This window comes from Carcharhinus amblyrhynchos, chromosome 26, assembly GCF_965287045.1.
Source record: "Carcharhinus amblyrhynchos chromosome 26, sCarAmb.v2.hapA, whole genome shotgun sequence".
Classification (NCBI taxonomy): domain Eukaryota; kingdom Metazoa; phylum Chordata; class Chondrichthyes; order Carcharhiniformes; family Carcharhinidae; genus Carcharhinus; species Carcharhinus amblyrhynchos.
In genome coordinates, this window is record NC_137349.1 from 27,692,943 (window position 1) to 27,707,107 (window position 14,165).

At 40.2% G+C, this 14,165-nt stretch overlaps 1 protein-coding gene across 3 annotated transcripts in view; it reads right to left on the reverse strand.

Annotated features, from left to right (window-relative positions):
* The window catches only part of lonp1 (lon peptidase 1, mitochondrial), a 58,690-nt gene that overhangs the window by 29,395 nt on the left and 15,130 nt on the right, over positions 1-14,165 (reverse strand). For all 3 annotated transcript variants that reach the window (XR_013889506.1, XM_080213100.1, XM_080213101.1), the window contains exons 7-9: positions 12,320-12,403; positions 8,799-9,019; positions 126-264 (exon numbers count right to left, since the gene is read on the reverse strand). Coding sequence is in view for 2 of the 3 variants with exons in the window: in XM_080213100.1 (XP_080069226.1) it covers positions 126-264; positions 8,799-9,019; positions 12,320-12,403 (444 nt within the window). In the remaining variant the exon portion in view is untranslated. The remainder of the gene's footprint in view (positions 1-125; positions 265-8,798; positions 9,020-12,319; positions 12,404-14,165) is intronic.

Below are 14,165 nucleotides of genomic sequence, written 5' to 3' on the forward strand. Positions count from 1 at the left end.
AATTGGTTCCATCTACTCTACACTAATCCTAGGCTAAATGAGCAAGGGGAACAAATTATATGCTGCAAGGGCACAGATCATTAGCCATTCAAAGTGTATAGAACTGTCAATTAGTCAACTCATACCAGGATGCGTTTTTTGACCTCCTCCATGCCATAATGATCCTCCTCCAGCACCTCTTTGGCTCGTTTCAGATCCATGTTTTCTTCACTGCATTTTCCCCAAGGCATTGTTGTCAGCCAATCCAAGTAATTCCGAGTCACGCTAAAGTAGGTGAAGGGAAAACAAATTCAGCAAGAGCAAAAGAAAGTATAACCAAGCAACTCAATGAGTAGAATCTTCCAAGCTTTGTCAGTAGCTGAAAGCTTGATGGGTGGGGTAACTTAATTTGACATGAGGCTAAAAAAAAATCAGTTTCCCAACGGTGGACGAACTGTAGCAATTCTGACTTTAAGGGGGAGGGGGGAAATGGTAAAGAGGGTTTATAAGTAAGAAGCCCAGCATTAATTAGACTTAGACTTAAATTATGGTAGCTGAGCAGACACGCAAATTCCAAGTTGGCTTTTCCACCACAACAAATAGGTTGAAATTTATTTTCAACTTTGTTCCTTCGTTCCAGAAAATCTGCAATATAAAACTGAAAATACAATGGCCAGAATAGAGGTGAGAACCATGATAAAAGGAGCGACAGAGAGAACAAAAGAAAAATCAGTGATGTTAGAAGATAGCAAATAGGTGTCTGGTTGGTGAGTATTATGACATTTTTGTCCATTTAAAATCAGAAAATGAGAGAAATGACATTACTCTATTTTAAAATGTAATAAACTAATTTATATATAAACATTCATTTAATTAAATTCATTCAGGCCATCATTCGACAAACAGATAATCAAAAAGTAGTGATGGCAGAGCAGGTTATGTGCCTGGACTGTAGGATGTGGGAATTTGAGGGAAGCAAGACTGAACCTTCAGTCTCTCTGGCTCGGAGTCAATTACAGTGCAAGTTAGAGTCAGTGCAACATAAGGGACTTCTGGATAGCTTTATCAAGGACACTGTCAGAGCCCAGGGAAAAGCACAGATTCAGGAAAAGGAGTGAATGAAGCAGGATAGTGGAGACTTGGGGAGAGTTTAAGAGAAGGTCCCAGGCACACTAGTCTAGTCCAACAGTTTTGACCTACTAGTTACCTGGAAGGAGAAGGAAAAAAAGTGCACAGAGGACAATGCAGACTTGCTCAGAATGCTGTTCAAGGATCAGGGTGAGATGAGGGGAGAGCAGAAAGGGCAAGAAATAAAGAAATGATAGGGAATTCTATAATCAAGGAATAGATAGCATCCTCTGCAACCACAAACAAAGATCCCACAGAGTGTGTTGCTTGCCAGCTGCTAGGTTAAGGAATATCTCACGGTGGCTGAAGAGAAATTTGGAGAGAAATGGGGGAGATAATCCGTTGCCTTAGTCCAAATGGGAGGAAAATATTTCTTCTTCCTATCTATAAGTCCTTTTGCTGGAATGTTATGAGTTAGCGGCTTAATTAAAAAAGGTGACACCTCTACGATAATAATTTCCAAATTATTGTCTGACCTGCATGCAAATGGGCATAGAAAAAAACCAACAGCCAGAACAGGAGAATTGGCAAGTGGCTAAAGAGCTGCTGTGGTGGGATCCCTTTTCACAGGATATTAGTGGCAAGACTGCAACAGAAAGGAGATGTGCTGAGGCAGCCGAAAATACCTAAACCAGGGTGGGAGTAGCTTAAATGGTAAGTAATGTACTTGAAATTAAAATCAGCCTACATACAAATGAATCAGGAAAGGAAAGAATAGGAAAGAATAAACTAGATGGCTACGGAATAAATAGAATTATGGAACAAAAGAAAATGGGTAAAAATAAAGTAGAAAGAATTGCTCTTAAAATTAGTTAAACTCGGTACAGTGATGCACAGTCTGTATTAAAACAAAGAGCACTGGAGTCAATAATACATTGAGAAATCAGAAATAGTAGGGATTATTGAGACCTGACTACAGAAAATACAGTGTTGGGAAAACACTGCAATACATAAAATATTTAGAAAAGATAGAAAATGAAAAAGGGGAGGGGAGCAATTGTGTTCATTAGGGAAAACACTGGTAACAGAAAATAAAATTATGTTGCTATCAGCAACACAGAAATAGAATGTTTCTGGATAGAGGTGAAAATTAAAGATTAGCCACACTAATTGGGATAGTGCAGAAATCACAACCAGTGGGAAGGAGGTGGGGAAAGAAATATATAAACAATTTAAGGAAGTAAGAAAGAAATATAGAATAATCATTTAAAATTTCAACTAGAGCCAGAGAATATAATGGAAGCAATTATTTTGGGATATAATATTTGAGAAAGATTAGTGAGATAAAGACCAGAGTAAGAGATTAGAGAAAACAATTTTATGGAGATGAGAATATAACATAGCAAAATGAAAAGAACAACAATATGGGCAAACAATAATGTAGAGCAGCAATGGAAAACATTTAAAACTGGTGTTTAAAGTCCTAGAAAATTATATGTTGCTAAACAAACAAGAACAAGCTGAACGTTATCAGTGTGGATGAATAAGCAAAATAATTGAGAAAAGACAGACTCGAAGTACATGCCTAGCAGAGGAGGGCTTGACAAAGGAGAAAATAAGAACATAAGAACATAAGAAATAGGAGCAGGAGTAGGCCATCTAGCCCTTCGAGCCTGCCCCGCCATTCAATAAGATCATGGCTGATCTGTCGTGGCTCAGTTCCACATTCCCGCCCTCTCCCCATAACCCTTAATCCCCTCTCTTATCAAAAACCCATCAACCCGCTTCTTAAAAATATTTAGCGAGGCAGCCTCCACCACTTCAACGGGCAGAGAATTCCAGAGATTCACCACCCTTTGAGTGAAGAAGTTTCTCCTCAACTCCATTCTAAACCGCCTCCCCTTTATCTTGAGGCTGTGCCCCCTAGTCCTACTGTCTTTTTTGAGCGGGAAGAGTCTCTCCACCTCTATCCTATCCATCCCATTCATCATCTTATACGTCTCAATGAGATCTCCCCTCATTCTTCTAAACTCTAATGAGTACAAGCCTAGTTTATTCAGCCTCTCCTCATAGCTCAATCCCTTCAACTCCGGTATCAGCCTAGTAAACCTCCTCTGCACTCCCTCCAGGGCCAAAATATCCTTGCGCAGGTGCGGCGCCCAAAACTGCACACAGTACTCCAGCTGCGGCCTCACCAATGCCCTATACAGCTGCAGCAAGACCTCCCTACTTTTATATTCAATCCCCCTCGCTATGAAGGCCAGCATCCCATTCGCCTTCCTGACCACCTGCTGCACCTGCAAGCTGGGTTTTTGCGACTCATGCACAAGGACCCCGAGGTCCCTCTGCACCGTCGCCTGCTGCAGTTTTTCGCCACGTAAGTAATAGTCCTTCCTACCATTCTTCCTACCAAAGTGGACCACCTCACACTTGCCAACATTAAATTCCATTTGCCATTTCCTGGCCCATTTGCCCAGCCTATCTAGATCCTTCTGCAGACTCTCCACACCCTCCGCACAATTTGCCGTTCCCCCAATCTTGGTGTCATCCGCAAATTTCGACACCCTGCACTCGGTTCCCTCCTCCAGTTCATCTATATAAATGGTAAATAGCTGAGGCCCCAGCACCGACCCCTGGGGCACCCCACTAGTCACCAACCGCCAATCCGAATAGCACCCATTGACCCCCACTCTCTGCCTCCTATTTGACAACCAATCCTCTATCCACGCTAACACCCTACCCCCAACTCCATGTCCCCTGACCTTCTGCAATAACCTCTTGTGAGGTACCTTGTCAAACGCCTTCTGAAAATCCAGAAAGACCACATCCACCGGCTCTCCTCTATCCACCGCCCTAGACACATCCTCATAGAACTCCAGTAAATTTGTCAGACACGACTTCCCTTTAATGAAACCGTGTTGCGTCTGCCCTATCAAGCAATTCCCTTCAAGATGCCTCGCAATTTCCTCCTTAATGACGGATTCTCACATTTTACCTACCACAGACGTTAAACTAACCGGCCTATAATTCCCCGCCTTTTGCCTGGCACCCTTCTTAAACAACGGCGTAACATTAGCCGTTTTCCAATCTTCCGGCACTTCCCCAGAATCCAGCGACGTCTGGAAAATAACCACCAAGGCATCCACTATCACCTCCGCCATTTCTTTCAGAACCCTCGGATGCATTCCATCCGGTCCTGGGGACTTGTCCACAATCAGCCCCTCCAGTCTGTCGAGCACCACCTCTCTAGTAACAGTAATGTCATTAAGACCCTCCAGTCCTACCACCTTTCCATCGCTAACACCCGGCAAATTATTCACGTCCTCCTCCATGAAGACAGAAACAAAAAAGTTATTCAAGACCTTAGCCATATCCCCATCCCCTACCACTAGCTCCCCTTTCTCATCCTCTAAAGGACCAACGTTCACCCTAGTCAGCCTCTTCCTTTTTATATATTTATAAAAACTCTTGCTATCCTTTTTTATATTAAGTGCTCAGCCCAGCTTCATAGCTTCTCCTACCCTCCTTTATCAACTTCTTTGTCAATCTTTGTTGACATTTAAACCTTTCCCAATCCTCTTCTCACCCACTGCTCTTAGCTACTCTAAATTCCTCCGCTTTTAATTTAACACTTTCCTTCACCTCCTTCGTTATCCACGGCTTATTACCTCTCCTCCTACTGTCCTTTTTGACCATCGGAATAAATTTCTGCTGAGCACCAAGAAAGATCTCCTTAAAGATCCTCCACTGCTCCTCAGCAGACCTACCTTCCAACGCGCTCCCCCAGTCCACATTCGCCAATTCTTCTCTCATCCTACCATACTCCCCTCTATTCAAACAAAGGACGTGTGTCCGGGAACCCACTTTTTAAAAACGGAAAGGGTAAAGAGGCACTATGAAACTAAATTATCAAGGGACGCAAAACGAAAAAGTCAAATATTTTATCGGCACAAATAAACAATAGTACAAACAGCATGGCAATATCTCCCTTCTTGAATATAGGCAAAACATTAGTTAGCCCTTCGTCCTCTATCCCTTTCTCTACTGAATTAATGGAAATACACTGTTTCCACCATCTTTTTTCTAGTTTCTTTTAAAAATGCCAGAATTAATCTTTCCAGGCAAAGAGAGTTACCCTCCAATTTTGATTAGTTTATTTAACATTTCACTTATTTTAATGCAGTTCATAGAATCTATACAATGCAGAAGGTGTCCATTCAGCTCATCAAGTCTGCACCAACTTACCCCACTAAACCCCCAACCTATATAACCTTGGGATAAATACTAACAGGCAATTTAGCATAACCAATCAACGTGACCTACGTATCTTTGGACTGTGGGACGAAACTGGAGCACCCAGAGGAAACACAGATACAGGGAGAATGTGCGAACACCACACAGACAGGGTCAGAATTGAACCCGGGTCCCCTGGACTGAGAGGCAGCAGTAGTAACCATGTGCCACCGTGCTGCCCCACCACAGAGTAACAGAGACCTCTCAGCTTAACATCAGCGGTAGGATAAATAAAAAACAGAATCCCTGTTAAAATTGAGAATAGAAGAGCAGCGAGAAACCAACAATATATTGAATTGTCAGCATGGAGTTGAACAGGAAGACATGCTTTACCAACCTCATTGAATTTGGGTAGACAGCAAATAGAAAAGGGAATGCATAAATAATGTATCTAGATCTTCAAAACGCCTTTGAAAGAGTACCACATAATAGATGAATGAATAAAATCAGAGAATCCAGAGTCAGGGGACAAGAAGCAGAATGCATAGTCAGCTGGCTTCAAGATAGAAAGCACAAAATAGGTGTAAAGGGCATAAAAACAGAAACTGCTGCGAAAAAAACTCAGCAGGTCCAAGGATTTTCTTTAACTTTCAAATTTCTAGCACCCGTAGTATTCTGCCTTTATTTTAAAGGATAAAGAGTAGTTGTTAAGAAGGTGGGTGTGGGCAGTGGTGTCCCAAAAGGTTCAGTACTCAGGCCTTTGTTATTCACAATTTATATAAACTGCTCAGGCTTTGAAATCAAAAACACATACCAAATTTGGGGGAGTGAGGTTGTTACCAGGGACAGATTGCATCAACAAAATGCAAGGAGATAGCAACAAATGAGCAGAATGGGCCTACAAAATTGGCAAAAAAACCATAAATTAGGAGGTTGTGTATTTTTTTAGAAAATGAAAATCTGACTGGGTTAGGAGGAATAAAGCTACCTGGGAGAACCAATACACAAATGCAAAGTAGCAACACAAGTTAACAAGGCCAAAAAACAGGTAGCCAAACACTAAAATCTATTTCTGAAGGGACAGTACTGAAAGGAATTAAAAGATGTTATACTAAAGCCACATCAACTTTTTGTTACACCACACCTATTATTTTATAAAAATATTTAGATGTACTGGAGACAATCTAAAAACAATTTACAAGGATGATACCAAAAATGTAGGAAGACCAGGAAAGGAGGCTCGGTCTCTTTGTATCTCTTAAAAGACTGTAGGATGATTGAATGTGGATCTTTAAAACTGTGGAAGGTTTGGATAAGAGTGGGGAAAGGCTGCTAAGTCAATTACCAAGAAATCAAAATGGGGAACTCAGGAAACTTCTTTACCCAGAGAATGTGGAACTCAAGTACGTGTTGTGGTTGTTAAGGGTAATTTCAATAAACATAAAGTAGAGAAGGAAAGAGAAGATTATGCTCAGAATTAAACAAGAAAGATGGAGGAAACACCAACTGGACCTCCAAAACCTGCATACTGATCTCAGGCTGGATGGTTTGTTTCTGTGCTGTACATCCTAAATAACATTTCAGGTGAGTAACCCATCATCAAAACTCATCTAAAACAAAAGTGTAGTGAATTCAAAATTTGAAAAAGAACTTGTTGCTCAACAGATTAAGTCATCATTAGATTCTTTTGGTTTCATAACCATCAAGAGATTTATAAGTGGGTCTCACATACCTAGTTTACCTTGTACAGCACAATATCTGGTCAAAGATGTATAAACGACAACAACAAATGTACTTCTTCGACCTTCTGTCACAGACTCACTGTTTACTACTTCAGTGACATGAGGTCGGATACAAATTGGCAAAATGTGCCATTTAAACACACCATAATTGAACAAATGTATGATTTACAATAAGCTTAACCTTATTAAAACTTATTTCATTTTATTTGTTAATGGGATGCAGGTGGCACTGGCAAGGCCAGTATTTATTGCCTTTCCCTAATTGCCCCCAAAAAAGATAGTGGTGAACCATCATCTTGAATAACTGCAATCCTTGTGTCATGGGTACATCTACATTGCTGTTAGGGTGAGTGTTCCAGGATCTTGACCCAACAACAATGGAGAACTACAATATATTTCCACGTAAGGATAGTGTGCGACTTGAAAGAAAACTTGCAGCTGGTGCTAATGTGCTCGCAGCCCATGTCCTTCGGGGATAGAGGCAGAACAATGAGAAAGAGATGTCAAAAGGATCCTTTGCAAAATGCTGCAGTGTACTTTAAAAGATGGCACATTCAGCTGCTACTGATGGTGGACAGGATGTTTAAGGTGATGGGCAGGGCATCGATCAAGCAGTTTGCTCTGTCCTGGATGTTGTTCAGATTCTTGAATGTTGTTGGATCAGCAACCATCCAAGCAAATGGAACATATTCCATAACACTCCTGACTTAAGGCCTTATAGATGAACAGGCTTTGGAGAGAGTCAGGAGATGAGATCATGTGCTGCAGAATTCACAGCTTTTGATTTCCTCGAGCACAGAATTCATATGGCTGGTCCAGTCAAGTACCTAGTCAATGGTAATCCCCAGATGTTAAAGGGGGATTTTCAGTGATGCTAATACAGTTGAACGTCAAGGGAATTGGTCAGTACCTAGTACATTTATGGCAAAAATATTACTGATTGCTTATCAGCCCAAGCCTGAATGTTGTCAGGACTGCTTCAGTATCTGAAGAATTGCAAATGAGCGATGTAATCAGTGAATCATCGTGGAGGAAGGTCATTGATGAAGCAGTTGAAGATGGCTGGACCTAGAGGCCTAGGCATTGATGTTCTGGGGCCAAGATGATTGGCCCAATTAGCGTTTGCAATTATTGAATTAATAGATCATCCTGACTTGGAGTCTGGATAATTTATCAGAAGATTTAAATGCCCTCCATTGACCCAAGTCGAAAATGTATGCATTTTATAAACTGGTTTATTTGACTTCTCCCCACTGAATAAGAGATATATCTATATTAATATTTTAATATATTACATTAAATTATACCCAGATACACCCATGGGAAAAATAGATCTCAATCCTAAATTGTGACACACACTCATGAATCATAATGAATTAAAACATCACTGAATATGCCACCTTATTCCTATCATGGTACCTTAAAACGTTAATGATCTTTTCACAGCACTCATCATGTGCATTATTAAGTGCTCTTCGTACCATCTTGCCTGCCAGCTCTGAAGTTTACCCTCATGGGAAGACTCAATATTTCAACCCATTGTGACATTTCATAGCAATTTAACTGGTCATCTGCCCTTTTCCCTTTCTACCCAGCTACACTTCACTTTTTCAACAATTCATGAGCTAGTTCCTTCACAAGCAGTCATTTTTAAACTTCAAGCTATGTATTTCTCAGATCTATACGTAACTTAAGAACTCAAGAAAATTTGTTTCCTTCTTAAAAACACCATGAAGTATTTGATCATGGAAAAGCTGTATTCCACAGCATTCTCACTTGAATTCAGAGGAATGATTGTCAAGCAAGTTGAGTTTGTTCAGCTCTTCATCAATAATTTCCATGACATGCTTTGGAACAACTAATTCCTTCAGTCGCTCCCGAAACTTCTCCTCAATGGCATCTTTATCTTCTTTCTCCAGCCCGAGTTCTTTCTTAATAATCTTCAGCTGCTCCTGAAGCAGGTACTTACGATGGGTCTGCTTTATTTTCTCTTCTACCTAAGAATTATAACACATGCACTGAGCTTTGCACAAAGTTCAGCTTTGTAATTCACTAATGCAATAACAGCAGATTATACAGGGTGCTTTTAGTCAGAACTTCTGTTTGTTTTTAAGTGACAACCCAATTTAAAATTACTGCTAATTTTTGTTGCAGAATCACATCAAAAGTTCCTGGCAGACGTTTGTAAATAGTCTGCCCTGTGTTGCATCAGGAAAGTCACATGTTCCATATCCAGTCTGGACTGAATTAATTAATTTGAGCCATACTAGATGCTACATTTGGCATGGAAGTCTCTAGTTAAGAACAACATAAAAATTACACATATACAAGTGAGGTCAGTATGCCCTTAGGAAATCTACACTTACACAAAAATAAGGGCCACTTTTGCAAGGGGATCAGCTCTAACAGTAACCCTGGTAAAAGGCATCATCTTCAAGAGATTAGAAAGCAGGGGAACAAGATAATAACAACATAACAACTAGGAGCAGGAGTAGGCCATCTTGTCCCTTGAGCCGTCTCTGCCATTCAATAAGATCACGGCTGATCTTTTCATGGACTCAGCTCCACTTACCCACCCGCTCACCATAACCCATAATTTCTTTACTGTTCAAAAATTTATCCATCCTTACCTTAAAAACATTCAATGAGGTAGCCTCAACTGCTTCACTGGGCATGGATTCACAACCCTTTATGATAAGAAGTTCTTTCTCAACTCAATCCTAAATCTGCTTTCCCTTATTTTTTGAGGCCATGCTCCCTAGCTCTAGTTTCACCTACCAGTTGAAACAACTTCCCTGCTACTATCTTATCTATTTCCTTCATACTCTTATGTTTCTATAAGATCTCCCCTCATTCTTCTGAATTCCAATGAGTATAGCCCCAGTCTAATCAGTCTCTCTTCATAAGCCAACCCTCTCAATTCCAGAATCAACCTAGTGAATCTCCTCTGCAACACCTCCAGTGCCAGTATATTCTTTCTCAAGTAAGGGGATCAAAACTGTACACAGTACTCCAGGTGTGGCCTCAGCAGCACCTTATACAACTGCAACATAACCTCGCTGTTTTTAAATTCCATCCCTCTAGAAATGAAGGACAAAATTCCATTTGCCTTCTTAATTACTTGCTGCACCTGCAAACCAACTCCTTGTGATTCTTACACAAGGACACCCAAGTCCCTCTGCACAGCAGCATGCTGTAATTTTTTATCATTTAAATAATAGTCCACTTTGCTGTTATTCTTATCAAAACAGACAACTTCACATTTACCAACATTGTACTCCATCTGCCAGACCCTCACCCACTCACTTAGACTATCTATATCCCTTTGCAGACTTTCAGCATCCTCTGCACAATTTGCTTTGCCACTCATTTTAGTGTCATCTGCACATTTTGACACACTTGGTCCCCAACTCCAAATCATCTATGTAAATTGTAAACAACTGCAGTCCCAATACTGATCCAAGGTACACCACTAGTCACTGATCACCCACTTACCCCCACTCTTTGCTGTTAGTTAACCAATCCTCTATCCATGCTAATACATTACCTATAACACCGCACACCTTTATCTTAAGTAGCAGACTTTGGTGTGGGACCTTGTCAAATACCTTCTGGAAATCCAGATATGCCACATCCACAGATTCCCCATTGAGAACATTACATGTGCAGTGGACAAAGAATTCGACCAAATTAGTCAGAAATGACCTTCCCTTCATGAACCCATGCTGCATCTTACCAATGGGACAATTTATATCCAGGTGTCTAGCTATTTCTTCCTTAATGACAGATTCAAGCATTTTCCCTACTACAGAAGTTAAACTAACAGGCCTATAGTTAACTGCTTTTTGTCTACCTTCTTTTTCAAACAGTGGCATCACATTTGCTGTTTTCCAATCTGCAGGAACCACCCCAGAGTCCAGCGAATTTTGGTAAGTTACCACTAATGCGCTTGCTATTTCTCCTGCCATCTCTTTTAGTATCCTGGGATGCATTCCATCAGAACCAGGAGACTTGTCTACCTTTAGCCCCATTAACTTGCCCAATACTCCCTCTTCCGTGATAATGATGATTTCTAGGTCTTTACCTGCCATAGCCTTCCTGTTATCAATTTTTGCATGTTATTTGTGTCTTCCACTGTGAAGGCTGACAAAATACCTGTTCAATGCCTCAGCCATTTTCAGTTATTACATCCCCCTTCTCATCCTCTAAATGATGAATGTTTACTTTAGCCACTCCTTTTTGTTTTATGTTTATAGAAACTTTTGCTCTTTGTTCTTATTTTCTGAGCTTGTTTGCTCTCATAATCCATCTTAGTTTTCTTTATACCTTTTCCTTGTGGCTTTGTTGACCTTTAAAGATTTCCCAATCCTCTAGGTTCCCATTTATCTATGCCACTTTGTAAGCATTTTCTTTCAATTTGATATCCTCCTTTTTCCCTCAGATATCCATGGTTGATTATCTCTTTTTCTACAGTCCTTCCTTATCACTGGTAAACCTTTGCTGAGGGCTATGAAAGATCGCTTTGAAAGTCCTCCACTGTTCCTTAATTGTCTCACCATAAAATTTTTGCTCCCGGTCTACCTTAGCAACATCTTCCTCATCCCTTTGTAGTCTCCTTTATTTAAGCACAAAGACGCTGGTATTGGATTTTAACTTCTCACACTCGAGGTGTATTTTAAATGCATATTGTGATCGCTTCTTCCGAGAGGATCCCTAACTGCAACATCATTAATTATTCCTCATTACACAGGAACAGATATGGGATAGCTTGTTCTCGTAGGTTCCATTACACACTGTTCAAGGAAGCTATCGCGCATACATTCTACGAACGCCTCCTCAAGGCTACGTTGACCAACCTGGTTTGACCAATTAATACTTAGATTAAAATTCCCCATGATAATTGCTGTACCATTGTTACATGCATCAGTTATCTTTGTTTATTTCTTGCTCCACCATGATGTCATTATTTGGTGGTCTATAGACTATACCTATCAGTGACTTTTTCTCCTTACTATTTCTAGTTTCCACCCAAACGAATTCAATCTTTTTTGCCAAAGAATCTATGTCATCTCTCACTACTGCCCAGATGTCAGCCTTAAATATCAGAACTACACCACTCCCTTACCTTCCTGTCAGGCCCTCCAAACTGTCTGGTACTTCTGGATATTTAACTCCCTGTTGTGACCATCCTGCAACTATGTCTCTGTAATGGCCACCAAATTATACGTGTTCACAATGATCTGTGCCGTTAACTCATTTCCCTTGCTAATAAAAGCACAAATAAAATGTCCAGTTACCTCTCGCCCAAGGCGTTGCTGCAATTTGCTCAATTCAAACTCTTTTTTCAACAGAGAGAGTGCCTTGTAGAGTCGATTTGGAATCTAAAAGAAAAAATACACTCGCCCAAGTTATTCATTTGCAGGGTTTCTGCAAAATGTCTCCAATAAAACCTTCAGGTCTGTATCTGCAGATTTTATTATTCCACAATTTGCCTTTAAATGAGGCTTTATTAGTGGAAGGATAGAAAAAGAAGTTATTTGGTAGTACAGAAATTGAGTATTGCTGAAAGAGACATTTTGTCAAAGCTATTCATGTTGCACTCATCTGGTCAATTGCAATAATACCAACGTTTGGGGGAAACAACAGCTTTTATACTGTATGTGAGTGCTGAATAAAAAAAAGACAATTGTGGTAAGATTGTCAAGTCAATGATGAAAGCTTGCTTTAGAAACAGTTTTTGAAAAATGAAAAGAGAAAAGGGTGAAGAGCAGAGGTTTAGGAGGCAAGTCCAGAAAGCAGAGTTAAGACAGAGACTCTGACAGCCAATGTTGGATGAAAATGGAGCAGGGGGAAGTGGACAACTGAAGAGTGCAGCAGAAGCTGGAGAAATTGCATAGGTTATACAAGGAACATGGAGGGATTTGAAGAAGACGACATGAGGAAGGGGGTGGGAATTGTGGAGAAGGAAGAAACAGAAGAGAATCAGCAGGAGATAAGTGGTGGATAACCAGGACAGTTGAGCAGAATTTTGTATAATTTGAAAGTTTATGAAAATAGAGGATAGGAAGCCTGCAGAGGGATTGTTAAATTTTAGAACTGTCTCAAGGATGAGGGAATCACCGTTACGTGGTTGGATTAAAGAAGCTTGGATTGTGCTCCTATGAGCAGTGAGAGAGATTTGATAGAGATGTTAAAATCATGCAGGGTTCAGATAAACATAAATAAGGAGAAGTTGTACTAAAGAACCAGAGGTGCCATAAGGAAAAAATTTTTATGCATGGAGTACATACTATTTGGAATGTGCTGCTTGATGAAGATTCAACACTAGTATTCAAAGGGTAAGTGAATAAACACTCGGGAATAAAACATTGCAGTAATATGGGGGACAGGGAAGTTGGACTAACTGGACTGCTCTTCAAAAAAGAGTCACCACAAACTTGATGTGCTCAATGAGATCCTTCTGCGCTGTATTGTTCTATATTTCCAGGAATTTTGATTTATATTGTAGGACTGTATTGAGGTATTGCATTTTAAAACACACAGGGATAAGGAAATCCACTGGCTGTAGCATTTGAATACATGTACTGAAGCCGGATGAGCAATGTATGAAATTCAAAATGGATACAATGAAGATTAATAGTCTCCTCCTAGGACCATTTACAGGAAGGAACCACATTCATCGTAACAGCAAGAGACCTATAAGCTTACATCACAAAGAGGACGGGGAGGGGATGTGATTGTTTTAGAAGATGGAAAGGATTCAGCATTTGAAGCTCATTTTTAGGTGGAAAGAAATGACGTACGCAAAGGTTCTGCTCGTACAAGTAGTAGGAAAGGAAGAAAAGGTAGTGAAGTTTTATTGAGGCACCTGAAAACAAAAAAAAAAAATTTTTTCCTAATATTTATTTGGAGGAAGAGCTAGACTCATTCATAATTCGATATTGGAAAGACAATCTGATAGCCATGGACCACTAATCCTGCTGAACAGTCTCCAACACAAAAATGACTATTGTCAGAGTACGCTCACCTCACAAATCTTCTTCCTCTCTAATTCTTCCTAACTTGTCTTCTTATATTCTATTTCCAGCAAACATGTATCAAATGTCCCCAGAAGTCATCACAAGAATGCCAACCTTTGATATA